This window comes from Gossypium arboreum, chromosome 13, assembly GCF_025698485.1.
Source record: "Gossypium arboreum isolate Shixiya-1 chromosome 13, ASM2569848v2, whole genome shotgun sequence".
Taxonomy (NCBI): Eukaryota; Viridiplantae; Streptophyta; class Magnoliopsida; order Malvales; family Malvaceae; genus Gossypium; species Gossypium arboreum.
Window position 1 is genome coordinate 123,521,190 of NC_069082.1, and position 27,225 is coordinate 123,548,414.

At 31.7% G+C, this 27,225-nt stretch overlaps 5 protein-coding genes across 6 annotated transcripts; 2 read left to right on the plus strand and 3 right to left on the minus strand.

Moving 5' to 3' along the window:
• Positions 1 to 1,206: 1,206 nt before the first annotated feature.
• Positions 1,207 to 3,021, plus strand: LOC108461818 (probable sugar phosphate/phosphate translocator At5g25400). Its single transcript, XM_017761764.2, has one exon. It carries the CDS (start codon positions 1,323 to 1,325, stop codon positions 2,520 to 2,522), a length of 1,200 nt encoding a protein of 399 aa, XP_017617253.1. The 5' UTR covers positions 1,207 to 1,322; the 3' UTR covers positions 2,523 to 3,021.
• A 1,158-nt stretch (positions 3,022 to 4,179) lies between these two features.
• On the minus strand, positions 4,180 to 6,912 carry LOC108461900 (protein NRT1/ PTR FAMILY 6.2-like). Its single transcript, XM_017761877.2, has 6 exons — positions 6,671 to 6,912; positions 6,467 to 6,569; positions 6,070 to 6,287; positions 5,433 to 5,980; positions 4,988 to 5,325; positions 4,180 to 4,897 (listed from the first exon to the last, which is right to left on the minus strand). The coding sequence occupies exons 1-6, from the start codon at positions 6,671 to 6,673 to the stop codon at positions 4,368 to 4,370; spliced, it is 1,740 nt and encodes a 579-aa protein (XP_017617366.1). The 5' UTR covers positions 6,674 to 6,912; the 3' UTR covers positions 4,180 to 4,367.
• An 11,123-nt stretch (positions 6,913 to 18,035) lies between these two features.
• LOC108463635 (EG45-like domain containing protein) lies at positions 18,036 to 19,379 on the minus strand. Its single transcript, XM_017763546.2, has 3 exons — positions 19,098 to 19,379; positions 18,279 to 18,555; positions 18,036 to 18,185 (listed from the first exon to the last, which is right to left on the minus strand). Exons 1-3 carry the CDS (start codon positions 19,249 to 19,251, stop codon positions 18,179 to 18,181), a joined length of 438 nt encoding a protein of 145 aa, XP_017619035.2. The 5' UTR covers positions 19,252 to 19,379; the 3' UTR covers positions 18,036 to 18,178.
• A 4,981-nt stretch (positions 19,380 to 24,360) lies between these two features.
• LOC108463609 (uncharacterized) lies at positions 24,361 to 25,205 on the plus strand. 2 transcript variants are annotated; one of them, XR_001868097.2, is made up of 2 exons: positions 24,361 to 24,666; positions 24,852 to 25,205. XR_001868097.2 is itself a non-coding variant. In XM_017763529.2 (2 exons), exons 1-2 carry the CDS (start codon positions 24,418 to 24,420, stop codon positions 25,085 to 25,087), a joined length of 408 nt encoding a protein of 135 aa, XP_017619018.1. In that variant the 5' UTR covers positions 24,361 to 24,417; the 3' UTR covers positions 25,088 to 25,205. The 2 variants fall into 2 exon arrangements, 1 of the variants encoding a protein (XP_017619018.1); XM_017763529.2 differs by having other exon boundaries at positions 24,361 to 24,589.
• Positions 25,206 to 25,672: 467 nt separating this feature from the next.
• LOC108463921 (UPF0057 membrane protein At4g30660-like) lies at positions 25,673 to 26,424 on the minus strand. The gene is made up of 2 exons (XM_017763925.2): positions 26,098 to 26,424; positions 25,673 to 26,010 (listed from the first exon to the last, which is right to left on the minus strand). Exons 1-2 carry the CDS (start codon positions 26,185 to 26,187, stop codon positions 25,870 to 25,872), a joined length of 231 nt encoding a protein of 76 aa, XP_017619414.1. The 5' UTR covers positions 26,188 to 26,424; the 3' UTR covers positions 25,673 to 25,869.
• Positions 26,425 to 27,225: the final 801 nt, after the last annotated feature.

Below are 27,225 nucleotides of genomic sequence, written 5' to 3' on the forward strand. Positions count from 1 at the left end.
TTACACTTTTATATAAAATTATAAAACCTACACAATGAGATTTGAAAATAACACAAATTTTTTTAAAAATTTCAGCTTTATCATTCTTGTATAAACTTTTAATAAATATATATCTATATAATTATTCACACACACCTGTAATAATCTAATTAAATATTGACCTAGATAGAAGGGTAGTTTTTATATGTTTTATAAATGGGTGAACTATATGTTATTCACACTAAAATGAAGTTGTTCTTATTTTGATTAGTTTAATTTTTTTATCAATTTAGTCATTATTGTTGGAAAAATAGTTCGAAATGGTCATCCAACCATTATCTCATTAACAGGTTATTGATTGGACTTGCCACGTTAGTATTTTTACCTAATATACATTACGTTTTGTTGAAAAGAAATTATAAGATGAATTTTTATTTCTTTTATCTCATTTAAAAATACAAAATTTAAGTTAATCTTTTAAATGTCCATAAAAAACTCATTAAATAACATAAAAAGATGTCAGATCTAGCCTTTGATATGCTTCTGTCGTCTTCCCCCACTATCTCCTCCATTTCCTTCTTCGATCTTGACACTGAGGTAAATTTCTTAAATACCCATGTTTTGATTTTTGTTTTTCAGTTTAATCCTTTGTTCGTGTAAATTCTTTTTTGTGTGTGAATGAAGTCGATAGGATCGTTTTCCATGATAGAAGCACTACATTGGGTACTTCAATGGGTGTGAGTTTTCTGATCAACTCTTCAAGCTCTAACATTATACAATTACCACGAGACGCTATCCACAAATGCTGGGTCTTCTACGGCGAAACCCAATAAGAGAAAGGCATTGATGTCAACATTTGGGTCAAAACATTTAGATAGGTGATGGAGGAAGTGGTGGACTATGACCTGGAAGCCGATAATTCATTGGTTATGAATTTGGATAAAAGAATTAACTTTAAATTTTGTGATTTTCAAAGGGATTAAAAGAACAAGTTTTCATTTTGTCATTTTGTATTTTTTACAATAGAATGTTAGGTGAAAAAAAATGTTGAAATGGTAGATTTATTTAGAAATCCATTAATGAGACAACGATCGAGTGATTATTTTGAACAAATTTTCTAACAATAATGACTATATTAAAAAGAATTTAGAACGATCGAAATAGAAATGACTTTATTTTAAAGTAACTAACAGATAGTTTATCCTTTTATTTGGGCTTGCTTGCTTTGTAAGTAATAATTTTTTTAGGAAAGAAACGTGGAAAAGGCCCAAGAAGAAATGGTCTATTCAATCCACCCACAAAAAAACAACAAAACCAAGCGAAAGGTACCCATATGATCTAATATGTTTTCGCCATACATTCACAAAAACCAATTCTATATTTTCATTTCGCTCCCCCACTTCCCCACAATCCGCTCTGACCCCTTCCTCCTCTTCTTCCTCTTCATTCACCATTTCCCTCATCTCTCGATCTTCCCAAAAACCAGAAAGAAACAACACCACAACACAACAATGGGCAAAGGTGGTTCTTTGAGCGACAATGTCATCAAGAACATCATCCTCTCTTACACCTACGTCTGCATCTGGATATTCCTCAGCTTCACCGTCATCGTTTACAATAAATACATCCTCGATAAGAAGCTTTACAATTGGCCTTTCCCAATCTCCCTCACCATGATCCACATGTCCTTTTGTGCCACCCTCGCTTTCCTCCTCATCAAAGTCTTCAAATTTGTCGAGCCTGTTTCCATGTCTCGTGAGCTTTACCTATCCTCCGTTGTTCCCATTGGTGCTCTTTATTCTCTCAGCCTCTGGCTTTCCAATTCCGCCTACATATACTTGTCTGTTTCCTTCATTCAAATGCTCAAGGCCCTTATGCCGGTGGCTGTTTATTCTATTGGGGTTCTCTTTAAAAAAGAGACCTTTAAGACTGATACCATGGTTAACATGATTTCCATCTCTTTCGGGGTCGCCATTGCTGCTTATGGGGAAGCTAGATTTGATTCATGGGGTGTGATGTTGCAGTTGGGAGCCGTTGCTTTCGAGGCTACCAGGTTGGTTATGATCCAAATCTTGCTTACTTCTAAAGGGATCACCTTGAATCCCATTACTTCTCTGTATTACGTTGCCCCATGCTGTTTGGTTTTCTTGTTGGTGCCATGGATTTTTGTTGAGTACCCAGTTTTGAAAGACACGTCGAGCTTCGATTTCGATTTCATCATTTTCGGAACCAATTCTTTCTGCGCTTTTGCTCTGAATCTAGCTGTTTTCCTTCTCGTTGGAAAAACATCTGCTTTGACCATGAATGTAGCTGGGGTTGTTAAGGACTGGTTATTAATTGCATTCTCATGGTCTGTCATTAAGGATACCGTCACACCCATCAACTTATTTGGTTATGGGGTTGCATTTTTGGGTGTTGCTTACTATAACCATGCCAAGTTACAGGCTTTGAAGGCTAAAGAAGCAGAGAAGAAAGTTGGACAGGCTGATGAGGAAGGAGAGAGGTTGATTGAGGAAAGGCAAGGTGAGGGATCTGTTAAGTGAAACTAAACAATCCCATAATTTAGAAACAAATGGGGCAGTTGATTTTTTTAGGATATGAAATATGGGAAGTGAGGTTGCAAAATAAGGACTAAAGGGAGATAGAGAGGTGTGGATGGATGATAATCAAAAAGGTGTTTTTCTAATGGGCAAAAAGGACAGGATAAAGATTTCTTTTGCTCTTTTGGCTGCATTTGAGTTATGGGGTATGCTGCTCTTAGGTCTCCGTTTCCATAAGCTAGTTATTATGGTAATTTTCTTTAGTAATATAAACTATCAAGGGGTTGAGATTCACATCTGTTGCTTTTTGCATCCATTAATATATGTTAGGAGAGGAAGAAGAATCTCAAACTCCTTGTATTTTGTTTTTATTTATTTATTTGTTTATTATTTATTTTTTTGTCTCTTCTGCTTTCAGATGTTGACAAAATGTTTCTGTAAGTACTCCTTCCATTGTTGGAGTTTTTATTCTTATTTATTGATATATGTTTCTTTCTTCTCATCAGGTTTCTTTGTTTTGCTTTTATAGTAATGTGATGTTGGCATGTCCAGACATAGGCATGGAATATTACCCTTGAAATACACGAAAAACTCGAACATTCCCATGTTGTACATATTCTCGTATTAAACACTCACACTTGAGTCCAAGAATTCGAGTAAGACAGATTTCTTCCTAGAATTTGATCCTAATATGAGTTAACAGTTTCAAATAGAATGAAAATCAAACATGATAAAAAGCTATTGTGTTGAAAATCATGGACAAAATAGCATTTGGATTCAGGATATATATATATCTATAGGCTTTTATATTCAGATTGATGAGATCTTCCCTGCTGAGAAATTGGCATTATATTCCTATTATAAAAGATTTTTTCTCCTTCAGGTAGCTTTCCAGGTTGCCTTACTGATTTTTCCCATTTTGTTTATTGAGGGAACCTATTTGCTTGTGGTTGGTAGGATAGTCTATACATGTGTATATATAATATATATAAAATATAATCTTTTCTCACCTCTGTAAAGCTTGTGCACTTAGAAAATGCTTGATCTTGTCATTGTGAAAAGTGGAAATCCATCTCAAATTTAAGGGACAAAAAAAAAAAGAAAAGGCATTGGATACCCAAAAAAGTGTTCCCTACTTCCCCTGATGTTGGGACTACCAGTCCAATATTCCTAAGTTGGATAAGATTAGACATTTCATGTCTAATTTTTTTGTCTTCATCTTCATTTTTATCAATGATAAATACAAATAAAATACGCGTATTAAGCGTGTTATGTTATGTCCGTATCGTATTTTGATATGATAGTTAAAGTGAGCTTTCTATATCAGAATTTATCCCAAATTAGTTATTTGTTCTATTCCAACTTTTATAATGATTTGACCTGGTAGTGATGCATTTACCACTTTAAAAGACTGATGTAGCATAAACTTTGTTATTGCTGAAGGAGAACCATTTAGCCAGTTGTATAAACTAGGAATCATGCATGTCCATAGATCCAAGTTAAACAAAAATGTTCTTCACTTGCTTCATTTTCCAAATGATGGAGAATCAAAACATGACAGAGACACTCAAAAAAGGAACAGGAAATCCAAGGGATTTGTGTTAGTCTTAGTTCAATCAATGGAACTTATTAAGATGTGGGTTGAAACAAGTTATGAATATGTCAGAAAATGCAAATTGCAGTGGAAATGTTTTATTTCTTGCATCTTAAGCCAAAAGGAAAACCATGTTACAGACAAGAGCTTAAAGTTCCCATATTGCAGAAACTTTGCTAGCTATATATATATATATATATATAGTAATAATTTGGTTATTAAAGAAGATTTCAAGTAACATTCAGTATGGAAAACTAGCATTTCTCCTCGATCGTTGATTCTTTAACAACGATCTCCATTTTGGGAGCTTGTTTAACTGTTTTCTTCCTGAACCATACTGCAGAAAGAAGGAATAATCCAAAGTTAAGGAAGCTTAATGCAGCTAGGAGCCCATAGAAACAATCTAATCTTCCTTTGTTTATGTGTTCTCCCAACCATCCTTGTTTGTCGCTGCTTCCGGTTGTGGCCTTCACAATGGAAACTAGCAAGCTACTAAAGAAGAAACCGAGTGAAAGAGTGGTGAGGAAGAGGCCAGTGCTCATTGTTTTCATTCCTTTTGGGGATTGAGTGATGAAGAAATCCAGTTGACCAGTGTATATAAATCCTTCTCCTGCACCCACCAAGAAGAATTGCGGAATCAGGTAGAAAACGGTTATCGGTAGTGTGGTTGTTTCATTGTATTTCTTTGCCACCGATAGCCGTTTCACCTCTACCACTGCTGCAGCTGCCATTCCCATGGCTGACAGGAACAGACCTATGCCTATCAGTTGCAGATTTGTAAACCCTGTAGACAGAAAATGATCAAAAACATTACTCGATTAATGTGAATCATTTGTTGTTTCGACAAATGATGCTGACATGATAGTCATCTTACCTGGTTCACCTCTCCATTTTTTACAAAGTGGAATAATAAAACGATCATAAACAGCTAAACTGATCAATATGGCTCCCACAAAAAAGACAGTAAGTGAACCAGCTGGAATTTGGAAATGTCCTATGGTTCTGTCCATGGTGGTTGCTTGTTCCACCGAGAAAGTGATCATCTGTGCATATGTCGTCCAAAATATAATCGTTGTTGCCCAAATCGGGAGTAGCCTGATCATCTTCTTTACCTCCTCTACCCTTGTAACTGGACAAAGCTTCCAAGGGTTCATCATGAAGGAACCTTGTCTGTAATCATCTTCTGTCACAACAGATGCCTTGTCCAGGAAGCTAAAGAATCAAAAACAGCAAATGGTAGTAGTTAAGAACTGATATGACATTGAACTGATTGATGCGGTAAAAAAAGTTGACATATTTTGGTATCGCAGATCGCATACCGAAACTGATCCGTGTGATGGATTCGTGATGCCTCAGGGAGATCTTCATACAACAAGGAAATATCAGAAGGGAGTTTAGCCGTCTTTTTCCCAGATGCAGCAGAAACAACTTGGCAAATATGTACAATGGGGCTTCCCGAACATTTCTTGTATCGGTATCGTTTTGTTCCCGAAAAGAATATCAAGAGTGCAATGAACATTGAAGCTGAACAGATTCCATAACCCCAACTTCGACCAACTTCATCTTGGATGTAAACAAGCACTGTGACTGCCATCAAAGTCCCTGTGCTGATGACAAAGAAAAACCTGTTGAAAAAATAAGCCATCTGGGCTTTCTCCTTTTCATTTTTCTCATCAAACTGGTCGGTTCCAAATCCTGAAACACTTGATTTCAGGCCACCGGTCCCTAATGCTATTAGATATAATGAAAGATAAAGAATTCCCATTTGAAAGCTGTTAGCTTGTTCGCATTGTGTTACGTCGGTATACTTGCACAGAGGTGGCCGCAGTTGTGGGAGTTTCGTAGATACTGCTAGCAGGCAAGTCCCCTGATTCACAAGTATTATTAGGCATATAGAAACTGTTTCAGTTAAAAATAGCTACATAAGATGAAAATCGAGCGACTTTCTCAACTTACAAGCATCTGAACCATGGCGAATATAGCGATCGTTCGGTATCTGCCCAAGTATGAATCGGCTAGGAAGCCGCCCAGTAAACATAGTAGAAATGATGTCCCCATGAAGTCTGTCACAACATTTGCAGAAGTAGCACTTGGAAGGTGCATGGTTCCACCCAAGTAAGTCACAAGGTTCACTGCTATTCCCATTGTTGACAGCCTCTCACATATTTCAATTCCTGAAAAACAACTTCAAACTGTTTATCTACAACAAAACTAAGGGCAGGTCCTGGAATTCAGTCATTAGCTCTATATCATGACCATACCATGCAATATTTGCATAAATCAAGATCCATAACACAAACATGAGCATTATTTGGTTGTAAAAAAGAATGAAAATATCATTTTTTTGGTGTACCTAAGCTGAGAGCAGCAGGTACCCAGCCACCAGTTCTAGACTTGTCAGCAGGGTGACCCTTGTAGTCCACTGCATCAGCAACAGTCAAACTCATCTTCTCATCCTGCAACAAAGACTCACAGTTAAAACAACATTTCTAATGGTAAAACCCCATTTTATATTAGGCAAGATAAAGCAAAACTGAAAGCAGCAAAAGACACTAACCATGATTTTAGAAGTGTTTGAAGAGATAAAAGAGAGGTGGCAAGCAAAGAAGCCTCCTCTCTCTACAATATGAAGGGAACAACTATAAGCTGTTAAAGAAGATGAGTAGCCAAGCTCTATTTAAACAAGCAAGGCACCACTCACTACAATCCCTTACAACGACCTCCACCATTTATGAAACGTCTTTGTTTCTATTATCCTTTATCCCACAATATATATTACATTAATTCCTAGCTAGCAGTATATATATATATAATAGGTACACACACACATATATATACAATAAATATGCTCCCCACTTTTCTTTACACGGAATATAATCTATAAACACAGAAAATTACAGGTGGTGGATTGACATTGGATGATATAGCTGTATTAAAAAAACTAATTAATATTTCTTTGTTGGCTAAAATTGAATCATGATAGCGTTGATTGAGTTTGCCTGTGAACCATGAATGCAAAAAGCTTTTGCAAACCCCACAAGCAAAAGCTGCCATTTTCTTTGTCATTGTCTGCAAGCTTGTATTTATTTTATTTCACTTATATTCATGATCTATTTTAGCATGTTCGGATTGAATATAATAATATTAATAACACAATGATTTAGATCTTACAGATTGCAGCAACAAGGAAAATTCATAGAATAATATATGATAATGTTGCAAAGAGAAATTGATTTAGGGTCATTTAATCAATGATTTAATGATGATTAATGGGATTAAAAAGGTTAAATCATTGAAGAAATATGTGAACCAAAGCTTTATGATACGACATGAGTTTGAATTTAACTAGATGGATGGATGATATTGCAAGCAAAAATAATTTAGGGGACCTTATTCGCTTCCACTTACAGCATAGCCATAGCTTTTTTTCACTGATTTCATGGCAAGGACAAACAAATATATGAAAATAGAGCATTAAGATTATGATCTGAAATGCAAATATGAAACACCTTTTGCTTTTTAGCAAAGACAAATGTTGTTCTAAAGGTAAAAATTGTGTTGCTTACATCAATCTGTCTTGTCTTCAACATATAGATATTCCCATGGTAAAAGTACCATGGAGGACCCTGTAATAAGAGTCAGATTGCATTTTGCTACCTCTACTAAAAAAAAGGCAAAATAGTCACTGTAGATTAGAACAAAGAGCAAATTGATCATTCTGATTAAAAATTTCATCCATTTTTGCTATTAAAAACTGATTCTTGTAAGTTAGCATGAGGTACACGTGGCACTCGTATATATCATTGTTTGATTATTCCATCAATAATGTCAGTTTTTCAACAGTACAACTGAATGAAATTTTTAACAAAAAAGACCGATTTACTCTTTAATCTAATATATAAATACAAATTTACTCTTTTTTATGTAGAAGAAACAAAATGCAATTACACCCTATCATACTTTTACCATATTCCTGTGCCAAGAGAGCCACTTTATTATACTAGGTGTGAATCTTTTAATTTATTAAATAATTTATTTCTACTTTATCCAATCAATCTTTTAGTTTATTCAATGATTTATTCTTACTTTGTAAAATTAATGTGAATGAATTATTACTCAAATCATTTAACGTAATTAAAATATATAAAATAATATAATAATAAAAGAATTTCTAAATAGTATAAAGATAATCTTATTCAAAATAATAAAATTGAATGGTTTTTGCTAAATTTATATAAATTATTTGAATAATTCAAATATTATAAATAATTAAAATATTTGTATTATATTAAAAGTAGATGTATTATAAATTATTTTATTATAACAAAATAAATTAATAGTTTATTATTTTATTGAAAAAACGTTATTGAATTTTTCAAATTGATAAATTTGATTAATATTTATAATAAAGAATCATAAATAAAAATTAAATAATTTTTGAAAGAAAAAACGAAATAAATCTTATTATTACTACTACTACTGCTACTAATAACAATAATATAATAAAGACATTTATATTATAAACAACTTATTTTCTTTTAAATATTTAATCTAAAATTATTTATTGTATAAATAAATAATTAAGAGTTTTATTAGTTTTTCAAATTAACAAAAATAAAATAATTCAACATAATTTTTAACTTTTTAAATTCATTATAAAATAATTTTATTTAACAAAAATCTTATCAATAAACAACAAAAAGATAACTTGTTATTTTTATATTACAAATATAGGTATTTAGTTAGTTTCATTTACGTGATTTATAATTTATAAAATTTTAAATTAATAATGGTAAAATTATATTTTAATTTCTTATGAATAATAAAAATTTAATTTAATTATTTAAAATTATAAAAATATCGAATATTAAATTGGTAAAATTATAATTTTACTCACGTATACAAATTAGTTTCGCCTAAAAAATCTGACTTCACTCTTAATTTCATGTATGTGAAATTTAATTACTCGTTTTTTTTAATTGATAATAAAATTCCACTTGTTTGATATTTGTATTTTTAAATGATTTAAATGCGGAGTATGGATATATATAATCTATTTAATTGGAAACTTGCACATGAAAAGTGGTGGTAATGTAGTCGAAAGAATCCAAGGGAAAAACATTTGTAATGATTGAGAAAGGTGAGAAGGGAAAATTCCACAGTGAAAAAATGGGAAATTCATGTGAAGAAGAGTCGGCAAGAAATTAATGGTTTTGAGTGAGGTGATGTGGGATCATTAACCTCCACATCATTTTGCTTAATCAAGCCTTGTTAGGTCTCTTATCTCTATTCATTCTCTTAATCACTTCAATTTATATGCAAGTTTTTCTAATAAAGTTTAGTGGATAATACTCGATGAATAAGTAAAATAATGATGAAATTGGAAAAATCGAATATATAAATAAATTTTATGTTTTCGAAGAAGATAAAAAGTCACGAGTAAAGATAATTTCACTAAATCGACAAAAATGAAGAGTACAAAGATGGAGATAAAAATTAAATCCCAAAACCTAAAAATAATAACCCTCAAAACTTAAACGAGTTATTCTTTCTAGGGTTGTAAAAAGCTTATTTATAGGCTAATTCATAAGTCAAATAATAGTAAAATAATCTACATTAATTAGAGTTTAATGAGAAACTAAAACAGTATGTAATTAAAAGAAGTAAAGCTGAGAAAATTAAGAAACACTTTACTATGTCGTGATGTGGCTTTCTTCTCGTCGTGACGAAGTATGGTCACGTCGTTGGGCTGAAGCTTGTTTTCTCGTCATGACGTTGGCTGCTCGATCGGATGAAGAGCCCTTCCTAGTTGTGACGTCACACACTATTTATTCTGAAATGCGAAGCATACTCCACAAATACTTTAAGGGGTCTAATTCTAGTATTTTTATTTATTCTATTATAATAAAATTATTTTGAGACTTAATTCTATAACCCCCAATAATCATCAGGTAATAATTTGTGTCTGACTGATTTGGGTGCCGATCATGGGGGTGTCGACACCGCCTTACACTATTCATTTCAGGTCATTCCAGTAATTATTTTTGAAGTTGAGTCATTTTTGTAGATATTTAATTTTTTTGGGTTAGTTTAGTAAAAAGTCCTTTTATATGACTGATATATAATTGATAGAAAATAAATATGCTTAAATTAAAATAGGGGGAAAAGGATTGTATAAAACAGTGACGCCGCGTCATCTATATCCCTTTCTAATAGTTTTATGCTACATCAGTACTCTTATCCTGAATTTCAGGATTTTATCTTGAAAAAAACCAAATCCAAATTAAAATACTAAAATTCAGATAAAATCTTGAAATTCAGGATAAGAATACTGATGTGACATAAAACTATTGGAAAGAGATACAAATGACGTGGCATCACTGTTTCATACAATCCTTTCTTTAAAATAGGGAGGGATCCATTTACACTGTGTAAAAACTAAATGTAAAAATTGAAGTAGTTTTACACACTTCCGTACCGACTTACTTGATTAATATTTTAATTACCTAACCTGTTGAATTTATTAATATAATTGTACTCGTCATGCATATAAATTTTCAAGCCAATACAATATCTTTATCATACTAATCTAAAATACTCTATATATTAATATATAAATTCAACGATTGAATTTTTTACATAAAATAAATGGTTAAAAATTTAAATTTACATCGAATTTAACATGCATTATTTATATGAAAAAGTCATAAAATATAATAATTAAATTATTAAAATATTAATTATATAAATAATTATGAAAATATGTAAAACTACTTTAATTTTTTCACGATATCCATAAATCCTCTAATTCTTAAATATATGTAAAAAATTAAATTTTGGCAAAATTTTTGGACCAAATTCTTAAAGAAAATTGAAGTGAAGAAACAAAAAGAGAAAAATCACAATTTTTGCACCAACGGAGTCTTGATTTTGACATGAAAATCTCACAATTTTATGTTATTTTTGTATAAGTCGAATACTGTAAGAGGTAAGAAGACTAATAGTGTTTGACCCAAAAAGAGAGTATCAGTGGTAGTAGGGACGGATCTAGGGCTTCCAAGATTCGATTCCTCTCAAATGAATTTTTTATTTAAATTTTTATAATTTATAAAAATTAAATTAATAATAATAAAATTATATTTTAACTTTTCAAAAAATAATTTAAAATTTAATTTAATGTTTTAAAATTTAAAAATATATAACTTAATTCTAAATTCTAAAAAAAATTCTGAATTCACCCTGCTGTTAATTTTAAACTAGCCTCCTAACGGTATTTGTGGGATGCTCAGACGTGTGGCCTGAATTGGGTAAACTGTTTTGAATGTCTCATCTTAATGTAAGCATTCCCACGTGAAAGTAATGATGATCATGGACATTTATGCTAGACACGTGTATCCATAAAAAACTCGAACATTTATTAATCTTGTATTTAAATTTAGTGGTTAAAACTTATTTAAAATTTTATTAATTAACTAAATATTTTTATTATATAATAACTTTTAATGGTTAAAATTTATTGCAGTTCGAATAATAAATCCTATAAATATAAATTAGAGTTTTATCTTTATTAATAATTCATTTGCACGAGTATTATTGTTAATATAAGAAAATATGGGTTTGAGTGCGTTGAAGCGTATTATCCTCTTATTTATGGGTTGAGGAGGGACTATAAATAATTTTAAATATTGCGTCAAAAGAATAGATATAATTAAAATTTATAATGAAATTATTTAAAAAATAATTCACTTGCAAAAGTCATAATATTTGTGGGAAATGTTACGAGTTTTAATGTTTTTATTGAGGGACGAAGTTGAAAAAGTATGATTAATGAGAATGAAGAATACATATATTTGGAATAATTAATTTTATATATTTATATTAATATTATTTAAAATAATATAACAAATTTGTATAGTTAAGTAAAAAAAATAAGACTTCTTTGAAATGAACGAAATTTTTCATTCTCTTTACTAAAAATAAATAATGGGAATGACTAAATATTACTTATTGAATTAATTTATTGCTAACTTATTTACTAAAAGATGCGTAAAAAATAATACTCCGACCGAACATAGCATTATACTTTAAAGATATGGATTATAAGTGACATGATTATTTTTAGTTTTTGGGGTAAATTTGACATCTAACATTCTATTTTATGAAGGGACCAGGACTCAAATAGGACGCTTTTTCCATGGGAGTCTCTGCATGAGATAAATGGAAGGTATTTGAAGTCACATGATTTTACAGGTCATAATATAATGAAGTGAAAAAGATTGGGTAGTGATGGGCAAAACTTTCCAGCTTAGCTTATCAACCAACCAACCACCCCCTTATGATTTCACATGCAATGTCTAGTGCTTGGTCTGAAAATTTAGGATTTTAGTTCAAGTAATTGCAACATCAGACAACTTTTTAGCATTCTTTAGTTTTCATCAGTCAACTATCATGTTACTATAGATTGGGCCAGGCTTGTTAACCACTCACTTGGATCCTTATGTATTACATGTGTCTCACACTATCACTTTGTTTAAACCTGCTCAAAAAAACTACAAAAATTATTAAATACTAATAATTGGATAAATGTATGCTAAATAAATATGCTTAGGGAAAGTAGATCTATTTATGGGTTGGGTTATCTGTTTAGGCTCGAAGACTTATCTAGAAATTAGGAAGGATTTAGGTAAAAATATTAGGCCCATTTAAAATATGGACTGAGCTCGGGCTTGAACATTTAAGGCTCTAGCCTGGCCCGACCCGATCTGTTTTAAGTTTATAATACTTTATATTATGTTATTTTTATATATTATGTAATTTAGAACACATTAAAAAAAATAAACTTATATTATATATATAATAACGCTTTAATGTAAAATTTTAAAAATATTAAGATGACTATACAAAATTTTCAATAAATAAAAATGCATAACATTATTAAATATTAAAATAAAACAATATAATTTTTTTAAAAAAATTAAAAATAATATGGGCGGACCTAAAATGGGATTGGGTTAGTATTTTACAAATATGGGCGGATTTAGATAAAATGTTAGGCCTTGATTTCAAGTCAGGCCGGATTTAAACAAGCATATAAAGTATGTTAATATCATACTTAGACTTGACCCGAACCTGACTCATGAACACATTTATAATAGAGCTATGATTCTTTAACTTATTATACTGTTTTTGATAGAATTAATCATTAAAAACACTAAATTAAATAGTTAATTCAATAATTAAAATAAATATTAAGTAAAATTCATATATTTATACTAATTCGAATTTAAAATCTTAAAATTCTATAAAACTCAAATTTATAAAACTCAAATTTAATCGACCGTTCATAATTCTTCCCTCTCATAATTACGTGCCCGGTTGCAAATTTTCTATTCAAAGCATGAATTGGTGCCCCATTTTACTTTTGAATTTTGATGTTCTTAGTTTCAATGGTGGGATAGTTTTTTTCATTTGATTAAATGAATTGAATGTATATAAAGAAGTGTCTGACTAATGTATCTTGATTATTCGCTTACGTCTTTTTGAGAATTTTGTGTAGTCAATTATAAGGTTATAATTGAAAAGAGATTGAATCAAGCTATGTTACTTTTCACGGATCCTTATATGATTTATGTAGTACCCCAAACCCGGCCCAGAAGTTATGGCCGGATTCGGCATGCCACATCAAAAACGTTAAAAAAAAATTTTCCATTCTAAGTCCGAAAATCGTACTTGATGTTCAAAAGATTAATTCATTAAGGGTTAAAGTGAATGGAAGTCATGCACCGTAGGAAACCAGGAAAAGAGGTGGTGAGTCCATCGGATCGCTAATACCAAGCTCCTTCGGATCCAATCCTAGACATGCATACCGCCATTGCCACACCTTAACGTCATGGATATTTCTAGGAAACCGATTTGATTAAGTCATTTTAGGAAAAGTGATTAATTTTGGAAAATACTTTCATTGCGGAAGCTTTGCTTATTGTCGTGTTATTTTGAAATCAACTGTTGTTTTTGAAAAGCGCGCCTAAAGCTATTCAATTTCAACAGTTAAAATAAGTATTACCTACCTTAGTAATACATATTAAAACCATCAAAATAAATAAGCGGCCTTATTACATTTAAAAGCCCAAAACCTCAAACGTAATTAAAAGGATGTCCAGTTCACGGAAGAAAATCAAACTTTCGAGCGGGTGGCCACTCCGAATTCCCTCACGACTCCAAGCCCACTATGGTTGGGGATTTCTGCGTGGATGAAAATAAAAGGGGTGAGTTTGGGAAACTCATGTGTAAGGAAAACCCATTCAAAGCCCAAGTCACTCAAGCCTATTCGCCTAAGCCCATTCAGTAATGATGGTCTGGGCGAGCCCTTTCAGATTACAATAAACTAGGCCTTAGCCCCTTATTCAGATAACAAGATGCCCCATAGGCCCATTTCAAAATTACATGCAACATCAATAAACATATGCAAGCCCATTTGGGAGACTACTCAACCCACCAACCACTACACTCCACCGTACCAGCCATATACTCCATGTGGGAATAGCTCAACCCACCCACCTAACACTCCACAGATTAAAAGATTCTTTGCTCGATTAACGATAAATTGAGGCAAAGCCTCCAAGATCGTGGACAAGCCACTTTCGAGACTTCCTCCGTCAATATCCCAATCCCATGCATCGATAATAACAACATGGCATGCAGTAAATAATAACGATCAAACATGCATTTAAGTCAATTTAACCCTAGAGGTATTTTGTAATTTATCTCCTAGGGTAAACGTAAATTTTTCACTTTTAAAGGTATTTCAGTAATTTATCTATTTTAGGATTTTTCATGCATATTCCTACCTTTCACGTACTAACAGAATCACTACCGAGGGTTCTTACCGAATTGGGCCCGTTGGCCCATCATTCCAATTTTGGCCCATTAAGCCCAAAAATATCGAGGGCACAGAAATCGTGCACTTTGCAGTCCAAACATTGCAGCTTACCAAAAACATTAATCGATTTACCTCACGAGCATTCTTTTCGCAAATCTACAAAATACCGGTTTTCGGCATTTCGGATTTTCGACTTTTGCCGATCTAGACTAAGAAAGAGGTGTTAGTTACACACATTTGCGACAATATCTTGTGAGATCCACACACGAACCGCCTACAATTGATTACTAACACGTTAATCTAACTATTCAAATACAAACTACGATTAACCCCTTACAATATTCGCCAACCACACCTACAGATCATAGTAAGCTTATAAGAAATCAATAAGCAACTCATTAACAAATTTTTGTCAATGTTTACCATATAATCATAATTTCACTGCAAGCTGTTTTCCTGAGCAACAGTCACTAAATCATTTATAACTGGAGCTACGAAACTCTAAATAAAGTGCCGTTAATTTTCCCTGAAAATAGACTCATATATCTTCTATCCATAAAATTTTCAGAATTTTTGGTTTAGCCAATCAATACCAGATTTTTCTCAAAGTTTCCCATGTTTCACTGTTTGACTAATCTGACCACTCTTCATTACGAATCAAATTTCTCATTGTACAGAATTCAAAATATATTCTTGTTTATTTCATTAGAAACTAGACTCAATAAGCTTTAATTACATAATTTATTCAGCTTCTAATTCATCTCCCACAATTTATGGTACTTTTCCAAAGTCACGTTACTGCTGCTGTCCCAAGCAGATTTATTACCAAATCACTCTTTCATACACCTATCTTGCATGCATGTTATTTAAACATGTATATCACCAATCAATCATCACATATCTATGATTTTTACTTAAGCATAATCTCCATTTCATCATTTTAAAGCACAACATGTTAGCCGATTTTTCCCTTTAGCATCTAAGGCACATGCATGCTCATTTGTTTGGCTCAACTTCACATATCTTCCATTTTTCATCAAAAGAACATGAAACAACAACCATTTCCTTCATTTTAATTCATGACCAAATGCTCACAACACAACTAAAAATCAAAATATACTTCAAGAGTTAAGGTAGAATCAAGAAGAACTCATGAACCTCAAAATAGAAGCAAGGTACCAAGAACTTACCTTCAATTTTCCTCCTCCTAATGACCGAATACTCAAGAGCTTTCTCCTCTCCTTTCTCTTCTCTAACTTTCAGCTATGATGAACAAAGATGGACAAAACTTTGTTCTTTTACCCTTTTCTTTTAATAAAACTTCATATTTCATCCATTTAATTCTTTAATACAAAAGACATGAAATTCTTATCATGAAACATTTACCTAACCCATTATCATGAAACATTTACCTAACCCATTATCATGGAACATTTACCTAACCTATTATCATGGAACATTTACCTAACCTATTATCAATTTGTATCAATTTGTCTCATAAATTATGGATATCAAGTGTACATTTTGTCTACAACAACATGATGGCTGGCCACTTCATGTAAATGGGAGGTTTGTCATGCAAATACTCCTATTTTGCACTCCTATTTATTTGGTCACTTCAATTTAACCTATAGCATTTTCAAACATTTTCACATAGGTCCTATTTCATAATTTCACCCCCTTTTTGTTATGGAACAAAAATTAACTAAAATTGTCGGGTTCTATCTTAAGTTTGGGCTTTCTAGAGCCCACTAACATAATTAAACCTATGCCAACATTCACAGGATTCCCGAAAATTGGGGCGTTACAATTTACATATCTTATATATGAGATATAAAATCACAAAAAAGATATAAAATCACTACGGATCCTTATATGATCTACATATCTTATATATGAGATATGAAATCACAAAAAGATATAAGCTCACTTCATGAAGATTTGTTTCAATCTTTTATATTCCTATATTAAGCTAATTGATTTGATAAGATTTGGGTAGATCAAAGGCTTAGTTAGTGAAATTGGATTCTCACTTTTTATATGAAAGTCTTATTCAACTATCGGAAGAGATTGTTGTAGTAGTTATGGTTCTCACTATAAAGACAATTGCAACTTGAGCTGTAGCTAGTCCCAAACCATAACTTGCATTATTTAAGTTGGCAATCTTTTGAGATGAGCTCTGAAAAGTGTCTTTGGCCAATGATGCTTAAATATGTAGAATCAAATCAACAAGGATTGAATCAAGTCTTTTGATGCAATTCAGGTTCTCTTGAATGTGAAGATTGTATCATATTGACTTTTGGATATCTTGAAGATTTCGATCTCTATTTTAGCCTTTATGAATATAATTGAAGACCTTTTAATATGGCTACTTTAGGGAATGGAAATTGATTGTTAATTAATATGTATCTTGGCAAGCCTTAAACTCCTATACAATCTTAGGCTTGTTTAGTTAGAAAGTATGACAGTTAGTACTTATATTTTGTTCAGTAAGGAACTTGTTCAAAAGTTCATTCTGTAAATAAAACACAAGTGAGATACTTGATTTTACATTTGAGTTTTCAAGGGAAAAACATAGTGAAGAGTAATCTAGATCTTTGTTTGAGTGTGAGGTTGCTAAATGGAGAGTAATGGAATTTGAATCATCATGTGTACGTGTTTGAAGATAGTGGATTAACTCTCTAAGTAAAACCTTGCATGCGTAGGTAGAAATCAAACTCCATAACCGAACTTTTGGTGTTGCTGTTCTTCACTAATTAGTTGCCCCAATTACAACTATTCGTATATCTATTTATATATCAAGCAAAATTTAACTGTTTCATTAGTATATCTGTTCATAAATGTTTCATAATATGCCATTGATGGAGTAGTTAAACTTAGATAAAGGTTTCCATTTTCTTGAGGTGAGAATCATTTCTTTATGTTTTACTTATGTATTAAAATAAATCTAGAATAATTTCATATTCAATCAGTATTGTTGTTTTTGCAATCTTTTCTTCCGTTTTATTTAAAGCTGAATAAAGGGTTATGAATAAAAATAAGCTTTGTATAGAAAAACATTTAATATTTCACTTTATTCAAGTAATATTACACTATCATAAACTCTCAACAGTTCTATGTTAATGGCTGCTAAGGATCCTAAAGAAGATACTCTTCGAAAACTCGAAATATATACACGAAACTCCTTCATATCCTGCAAAGAATTAAAAAAAAAAAGAGCTTAATATACTAATTTTCGATGTATTATATAAATGAAATAAATAAAAATATTGTGAAAGATGATTACTGTGCATATTCAACATTAACTTTAGTATCTATCTTTGAGATGGCATCAAAGGCTTTGTTAGACAACTGCAAAGTGGCGGGGCAAGGGTCATGTGAGCAAAGATCAACTACCTGCACGACTATGGATCTACCCTTGCACGGCCTCTTTGGGCCACTGATGCACCTTACCCTATATTTCCTCCCACATGATGCTCCATTATCCCATAACCCATCACTCACTGCAGCAAACAACTCTCCCGGAGGGAATTGGTCTTCGCTGTATCCACCGCATCTTGTCGCTTCATTATTCAATTCTTTACAAATCAGTTCATATAAATACATGATTATGAATATGATTTAAGAGTTGACTTTGTTTGTTTTTAATTCTACCCAAATTCGGATAAGAGAACTCACACATCACAAATAAGATTATTTCTACATAGGTTCTGGAGTGAACACCAATATCACCGGAAAAGAAGTTAAGGTTCTTATGCATAAATTTAAGTATTGATACTTTAATTTGATTAATTTTAATAAATATATATTTAAAATATTCAAATTTCAGTCGTGATAAATAAAATATCAATTTAATTCCGTAACCATTAACTCCATTAATTAAAATAATGTGACATTTTATTAGTATTATGTAAAAATAATAAATTTATATAAAATTAGGCATGCAATAATAAGCTTGGGACATAAAAATTAATTAAGAAATAACAGAATTAAATTTAATGTATTTAACAATTATGGTTTATGTGAAAATTAAAATATTAAATTTTAAAAAATATGAAATTAAAAATAACTAAATTAAAATAGAAAGAATAAAACCGTAACTTACGCAAGTAAGGAGGACCATAGGAGGCTGCCGTCCCGACATCTCCTAAGACACCGACTACATCAAATAGTAGTACGCAATACATTACCAAAAATGTTGCCGACATTGAGCTTGTCCTCATAACTTGCTGTCCTTTTGGTTTCCCCACCTTTATCATGTCTTCTTGCGATAAACTTCTCTGTTCCAACCCTATTTATACTTTAGATCGAAGCAGCATGCTTGAGTTTAGCCCATTTGACTCTTTTTTTTTTAATGTGGGTGGTCGTGGGGCGGCTGTCACACACTGATATATATATATACAGATTAACAGAAGGTATTGGGTTGCACGAGCATACTTGCATTGCTGGTTTTCCATTAATTTTTCCATTATGCATGGTGGTGAGGTGATGAGCATCCTGGAGTGGTAGGGTATAGGTTTCGGAAGCTTATGGCTGCTAAAACTGGTTTTCATTATTTTACTACTGAAATTATAGGTTATTTGAGAATATATATATATATATAAATGATATTGGATGTTTCTTTCTTTCAAGAGTTTCACATGCTGGTTTTGGAGTCACAATGTGATAAACCAGAGGATACATAGATATATTATATATAATCTATGGTGATGATGATGATGATGAGTGCGTATTATATATTTGATGAAGATAGACACCTAAGAAAAACAGCTACGTGTGAAAAACCCTAAACCCTATAACCTTTTTAACTCTACTTTCTCCTTTATCTCCTATGTTTTTCTGACACCACCTTGTCTTTAAATATAAAATAAAGCACGAGTATGCACATAAAATTTATATATAAGCAAAAGCTAGCCATGAAGCTAATCCAATTACATGATGGCTTTTATTTGCGCATGGCGAATGTAAACTTCATCATATAAAATAAAATTATTTTGGATTCGGATGATGCATAAAATTTATTTAAGGTACGGGTTTAAATTTCATCGATCGCGGCCTCTTTAATTAAGGCAGTCCTCAAAATATTTTTACTTCAATGAAATTGAGAGGCAAATTTTCTAACGAAGATAATATTAAATTTAATTAACTCTAAATAATCGACGCTTTATAAAAATATATTAAAAAATATAAAAATATAATTAACAGATAAACACATTTTAAAGGTTGATGATGTGTTCCAATCGATGGGTAATGAGATAACTATTCAGCCACTAAGTCTAAGATAAGAAACCAAAGATTAATATGCAATTTAATTTGTTACTGGCTATTAGCTAAGCTAAACTAGGCCGCCGCCAAATTATTTATTTTCTATGCTAGTCGCTTTCTAGCTCTTTCATTTCGTAGGACTGATATGGCTTTCAATTCTGCTTGTATGACTGAGGCAGTGCCGAAGTTCCGACCATAGCCAATCAGCTAGATGCCCTTCCTATTGATATGTTTTATAATTTTAATTTATTTTGCAATTTAAGTACTTAATTATTTAATTTCGACTTACATTTTAAATTTTTATGATTTGGATGTGTTTAGAGATTTCAACTTGATTTTGCTTCAATATTTTGATTATATCTTAATTTATAAAATTCTAATTTGGGTCCGTAATATACTATTCAAAAGATAATGAAAATACACTTGTGTGCTTGGTTAATATTATGAAGACGCTCAAGAATACCCTTGAAATCTGTTAAAAAATTGCCAAACCTAAAAAACATTGCTTATTCATTAACAGTGTGTTTGATTGGCTATAATAGCCAACTGAATCGCACTCTATTCGACACATTTTCTTATTGCATAGTTTGGTTCATGGGATTGGTATTCAGCGGAATAAGCCATATTCAACAAAATCGTGGAATGACATTCTCATCTTTACCCTCTAAACAGAAGAATTTTCTTACCCAAACACCCTTCAATATTTTACTTATTTTCATATAATATTTCAGCAAAAACCTCAAAGTGCCTGAATGAAGAAGTAGATAAGCTAGCAAAGGAAGGTATAAGATTTCTCATATTTTGCTTTGGTTATTACTTTTTTGTTGAATTCTATTATTTTTCTGTTTTCAAATTATTAAGTGAAATGATGCATTTCACCTTAGTGATTCACAGAAAAAATCATTCTTCAAATTCTTTCCTCTTTCTCCATCTCCTCTTGATTCGCTCTTCTCTTTCGTGAACAATTTTTGGATCACATCATTTAGGTATCAGAGTCAGGTTATTGATGGTGGTGATAGTATTTCTCACACTTCAAAAGACAACCAAGAGTTAGAGAAATAGTATGATTGGGGTATAAATTAGATAAGCAATTCATACAATGTAAGTACATGATTCGGTATGAATTAATGAATCCCACTTGTGTGGTTGTTAATTATAATGAGGTCTTTCTAATTTTTAATGCTATTGATAAATTAAATCGTGTGAACTTTGTTTTAAGGTTATTTGTTAATAAAGTAAATAATAACGAACTTCTTTTTAAATTTAGATTTTAAGTCAAGTCAAAAGATCAAAATGTTTAACTTTTCATTTTTTTAAAAAGTACTTTTCAATAAAATTAACTTTTTTTACTTCTTATTACCATATTTTTCAATCTCAATGATAAACTAGTCGTTAGTTTCTTGAAATACCCCCAACAGCTGCATAGCCGGTAGCCATGCCAATCCTTCCATTAGTATTCATTTTCACCCATCCAAGGGCCAAAATACCCCAACCAACTAGTACTGAAACATTCTAATTTGTATTGAATACCAAGACCGCTACATGCATGCCGGCTCCCAACATCTCTCAACATAGCATTGGCACACCAGCTGTCTTGTTGGACGGAATAGCATCAAGTTACGTTGCTTCCAACAAGTGATGGCAAAAATTGGTTCCCGATGCAATGTTTAGATTGAATTCATTTTCATTGTTCTCTTATCAACCAATTTGCAAAGTGAACTAGAGATGAAACTATTTTGTACCTTTATTAGAATCAACCTTAACCCGTGCTGCCGTGCAGACCTTACACAAATACATTCCCAAAGAGGATGCAAGTTAGTCTCCATGGCAGCTCCACATAAATGGCAACACCGTCCGAAATTGGTAAGAAGTCACTCTTGCAACACAATCCACAGCAATGTGCGAAAAGGCAACCATTATCATCATTCATCAATCACATCACACACTCGAGTATCGTCCACAGCATGATCATGCAAAAGCCCCAATTTCAGTATCCAAGGGTCCTCCTACAATCTAACTCACTTGCGTCTCCTATAGACTAACAATTGTGTTGTGGTAAAGCCAGTCCATACTTTCGAAAGAGAATTCTGTCTCAAAATAGACAGTTGGTGATCATGATTTCGCACTTAGACTTCAGAATCCTCACCCAATGCCAATAAGCATTAAGTTGGGTTAAAATTCTAAAATCTATTTCAACTAAAAGTCAGTGTAGACAACATCTCTAATCAACTAAGGCCTAATTCTCCGTTGCTGTTACAATTGAAAAGTGTTTTTCAAAAATGTCGTAAAAGTGTTTATTAATTAATTGTTAGTATAACACTAATCCCAACTTTAAAAAACATTAATCTTATTTTTGAACTCCCGTAATTAACTTAATAGATTTATTCCGGTCCAGATTAATTGAATTGTGCTTTATAATACTTAATTCCAATTATAATTGTTCATATATAAAAGAAAAGAAAAACTCTTTCCCAGAGTGACTAAGCAATTAGATAAGCATCTGATTCGCTTAGATCTTTCGCTAATTAAATAATAATAAATCAAATAAAGATATTATTTGCTACATTAGTTTGCCTATATATATATACACATATGATGATGATTTTGTTTTCAAGTTTAAAAATAACACAGTTCATTAAATAAGAATAATTATTTGATATATTAACGATAGATTATTTTGATTTTATAAATAACTGTTAAGAAATCATAAATATTTTTAATCGATATTTTTAACGGAAAAATTAAAAATAAATAAAACGAAAAATAGTTTTTAAATTATTAAAGTGGATTTATTAGATTCTTTGAGATGAAAATAAATAAAGTTTCCTTTATTCTTTCACTTTTATTTGGCATTCATCTCAAGCAAGCTTTTATTTGAAAGGGCTGAAATGAAATCCTCTTTAAGCCTTGCTTAATATTTAATGGACAAAATCAAAGAAAGGAGGAGAAATTTTCAAAATTCTCAAGCAAGCTTTTATTTGAAACATTCAGAGCTCAAATTCATATTTCTGCTTTTCAACATTCGCGACTGTAGTAGCATCTTTGCTGCTATTTTTTAACTTATTTATTTTTTATTGAGAAAAAATGGATATCTCTTCTTTATTTTTCAAAAATTTTGGTTCATTGATTGAATGATTCTATTTTAATATCAAACAAATCATAAATATATGGTTAACATTAATAAAAATATTTATCAATTTAATAAACTTTATTTTGTGTTACACTAGATTTTGTAGTAATGTGAGTGTATGAATATATATGAGAAATTATTTTATGGATTTTTCCAATCACATTATTCATGGTCTCTTTCTAATTATTTAATGGCATTTCAACAAATTTTGTCATGTAATTGACATATAATTTTCATAATTTTTTTAACCTGAACTTTGAACTTCAAACTCCAAACCTTAAACCCTGAACTCAAATTCCAAACTCTAAACTCGATCACTAAACCTCGATCCCAAACCTTAAACCCATAACTTGGGATTCAAGGTTCGAGTTCAAGATTTTATGTTTAAGGTTTGTGGTTCATGTTTTAGGGTTCTAGTAAAAAAAAAAACCCCAAAATTATATGTCAATAATATGAAAAAATTTACTAGAATGTCATTAAATAATTGGGAAGGACTAGGATGATGTGGTGGAAAGAGTCCAAAAATAATTTCTTATATATATATATATATATATATATTAGTGTTTTAGATTGACTTTTTATATAAATTTTATTTAAAAAATTAAAACATCCTTGTAATAATATTTATCACTTCTTAAAAAAAATTACATTTTTTTTAAAATTTAATTGGTAATGATTATTTTTGACATTTAGTCAAAATTCTAATAATAATATAGATAGTACAAATTTGCAAATTACTTTTCATGGAATCATTTAAATCAACTTGTGAGAATTGGGTTTCCAACCATAGAATTATACCATCTCCATTTGTGTGAATTTAAAAGTTTCTTGAGGTATATATATATATTATTCCTTGATTTAATGAAAAACAAAGAGAATAATCTCTTTTGACTTTTAATCAGGAAAAAAAAAGTTCTTTAATTTTTCCTTTATGAATGCCTATAAATAATCAGTCCAAAGCAAAATAAGAAACAAGTAGCCAAAAAATTTGCAAGAGCCACCAAGGACTTGAGATTTTATATTCTAAAACATGAAGAGAAGAGTTGTTAAATGGCTGCTCTTCTTCTTCGTCGTCGTCGTCATTTGTTCTAACAATTCTCTCGTACACTCCTCGAGTGAAGCTGTGCCGTTCATCTCATCATCAAAAGTTTCAGGTCATCATTATGTCAACCCATTGATGGAGGGAAAACAACTCAACAAAAGTACGTTATCCATCTCACATTCATATATTTGAGTCAACCTATTAAGGGTTCAAACCCTATCGAGCAAATCCGACGAGGTATTATTACTTTGCACATCTTATTTTAAATTTGAGCTCTAGATGAAGTTGGATGACAAAATCTCGACTCGATTTGAAAATAATATCGACCTATTAAGGGTTTGGTTGACTCCAAATAAATGATATATTTCATTCATAATAATATAAAATAGTAATGATTATGATTTTTTTTTTTTTAAATGCAGATGTTCTTAAAAGGCATGGAAGAATGTTGAAGACATTACATAATGAAGAAATTAACGCTAGGGAGGATGCAGGTGAAGAAAACAAAAAAGGGAAAGGAACCTACGGCGGCGGGGACCTTCTTCGGCCTCGTGCCAGAAAGAGTGGAGCCAACTCTTTACTTCTCAAATCCTCACCACTTATGCTTAGATACCTCTTGCTAATTGGCTTCCACCTCGCCACTATCTTCTTCTTTTGATTCCAGCTTTGGTTTTTATTGAAGTATAATGCTTCCATGCATCGGGTTTGTATCTTGCTTATGTTCAAGTTATTCATATATTTTTCTCAATGAGGAAAGATATAATATTCATATATTACCGGTCGTGTTTAAAGTGTATATATATATATATATATATATCTGTTATATACATTCCTACCGGAACTGACCAGGCTCCACCTCACCCTATTGGAGACCTCATCATCTGACCATGACTTACTACTTAGCTATAAGTTAAGATCCTCCCTGACTTCATGCGATACACGTGAAGTCTACTGGCTCACAATAATGAAACTTGAGTCCTAAGAAAAAATTATCAGTAATTCTAGGCATTATATCCGCATATACTAATATATGTGTTTAGAACTCCTACTCATCAGAGACTCTCTGCAATATTAGTGTGAACCTCAATCCTCTTTTTACCCTTACCCTCGCCTCTCCCACATTCTCTCTTCTTCCTGCACATCAATAATATCTATATCAAGTTTAAAATGTCAGCTACAAAATGAAACCTCATAACTATAGTTTAGTTTGAATCAACAACAATTGATTTCACTGATATCTCTGTTTTTATCTCATCCCAAGGCTTAAACTCAAAATCCAAGGAAAAACAGTGACATGTTGCTATTATACATCATTTCACACACACACATGATTAAAGCAAAACCAGCAAAAGTGAAATTAAATTAAAAACAAGCACTTTTAAAATCCAACAAAGAACAAAAAAGAGAGAGATAATTGAAGAAGGGTTGTTGGGGTGGTAGCTAAGCATTGGAATAATAAAGTGGACGCCGGTACTCGTCGAAGTACTCATCCCGATCCACATAAACAATGGCGTAAAGAGCATAGATTATCCCTGGTATATATCCCAGTATCGTTAACACTAGACAAATGCAGAACTCTGCCTGCAAACCCCCACCAAAAAAAACAACAAAACAACATCAAAACCCAGATTTTATTTTGAATCCAACAAATATAATTTAATTACTTACAGTGCAACAACCGTGCCTTAAGCAAACTCCTAAAGGAGGGAGCAAAATGGCGATCAACAGTTCGCAGCAAATTTCGCAACGTGAAGGCATGTCTGGTGGGTGTTTTCAAGATTAAACTAAAGTGATTAAATTAAACAAATCACAGAAAACAAAGAACCTTTTTACTCCCAAGAGTTTTTCTGAGATTGGATGTCAGTTTATGGAGATGAAAACAAATAATAACAGATCGCTCGTTTTCGTGGAAACTTTCACGGGGAAAAAAAATATAATGATGCTAATAATAATCTTCAATCACAGGCATTCTGGATCGTCCATTTTTCGTGATTATAGTGTAATGAATGGTGATGATTACGTTGCCAGTTCTTGTTGACATACATTTGGGCTGGATCCGTACGTATTAATGAATGCTGCTGCCAAGGAAACATAGGGATGTGCAGGCTGCAATGGAAGAAGCCCATTAATCGATGACGGATCTTCCCACTCAGACTTTAGGGCCGAATTAAGATATTTTATTATGTATTTTTTTTTTATGTATAACAAATATAGTACAATTACAAATACAAGTTTGATTAACCACATTATTATCGCACAAACGGGCTAAAGCCAACAAACTAGAACTAATTGGATTAATGGTGGGTTTGGATGGTAGGTGCGTTTACGTGCGGTTAGTGTAAAAACAGTGGTGACTGTGAGATTAGATACTATAGTGATATTGTAGCGTGAGACAAAAAGAAAGCTAAACGCATCGCACCGTATCACTCATCCAAACCATGTAACAATTTTTTAAGGATGATTGTGAGGGAAAAAAGTATAGTAAGTATTAATCACATATATAAGAACACATATACTAAAAGAATATAGATTAAATTGTGCTATTATTCCCTATACTTTAACTTCATCAATTTTAGTCTTTATAATTTTTGAATGGATGAATTTTAGTCCCTTTACTTTTCAAGTTTTGAAATTTTAGTCCTGACTCAGACAGTAACAATTAAGCCATTTTGGTTAAATTCAATTACTAGTATTGTACTATATATGCGTATAGTTGTAGATTTAGTCCATATTCTCCAATTGGATCATTTTAAGTCTCTATACTTTTCGAATTTTGAAATTTCAATCTTGATAGAA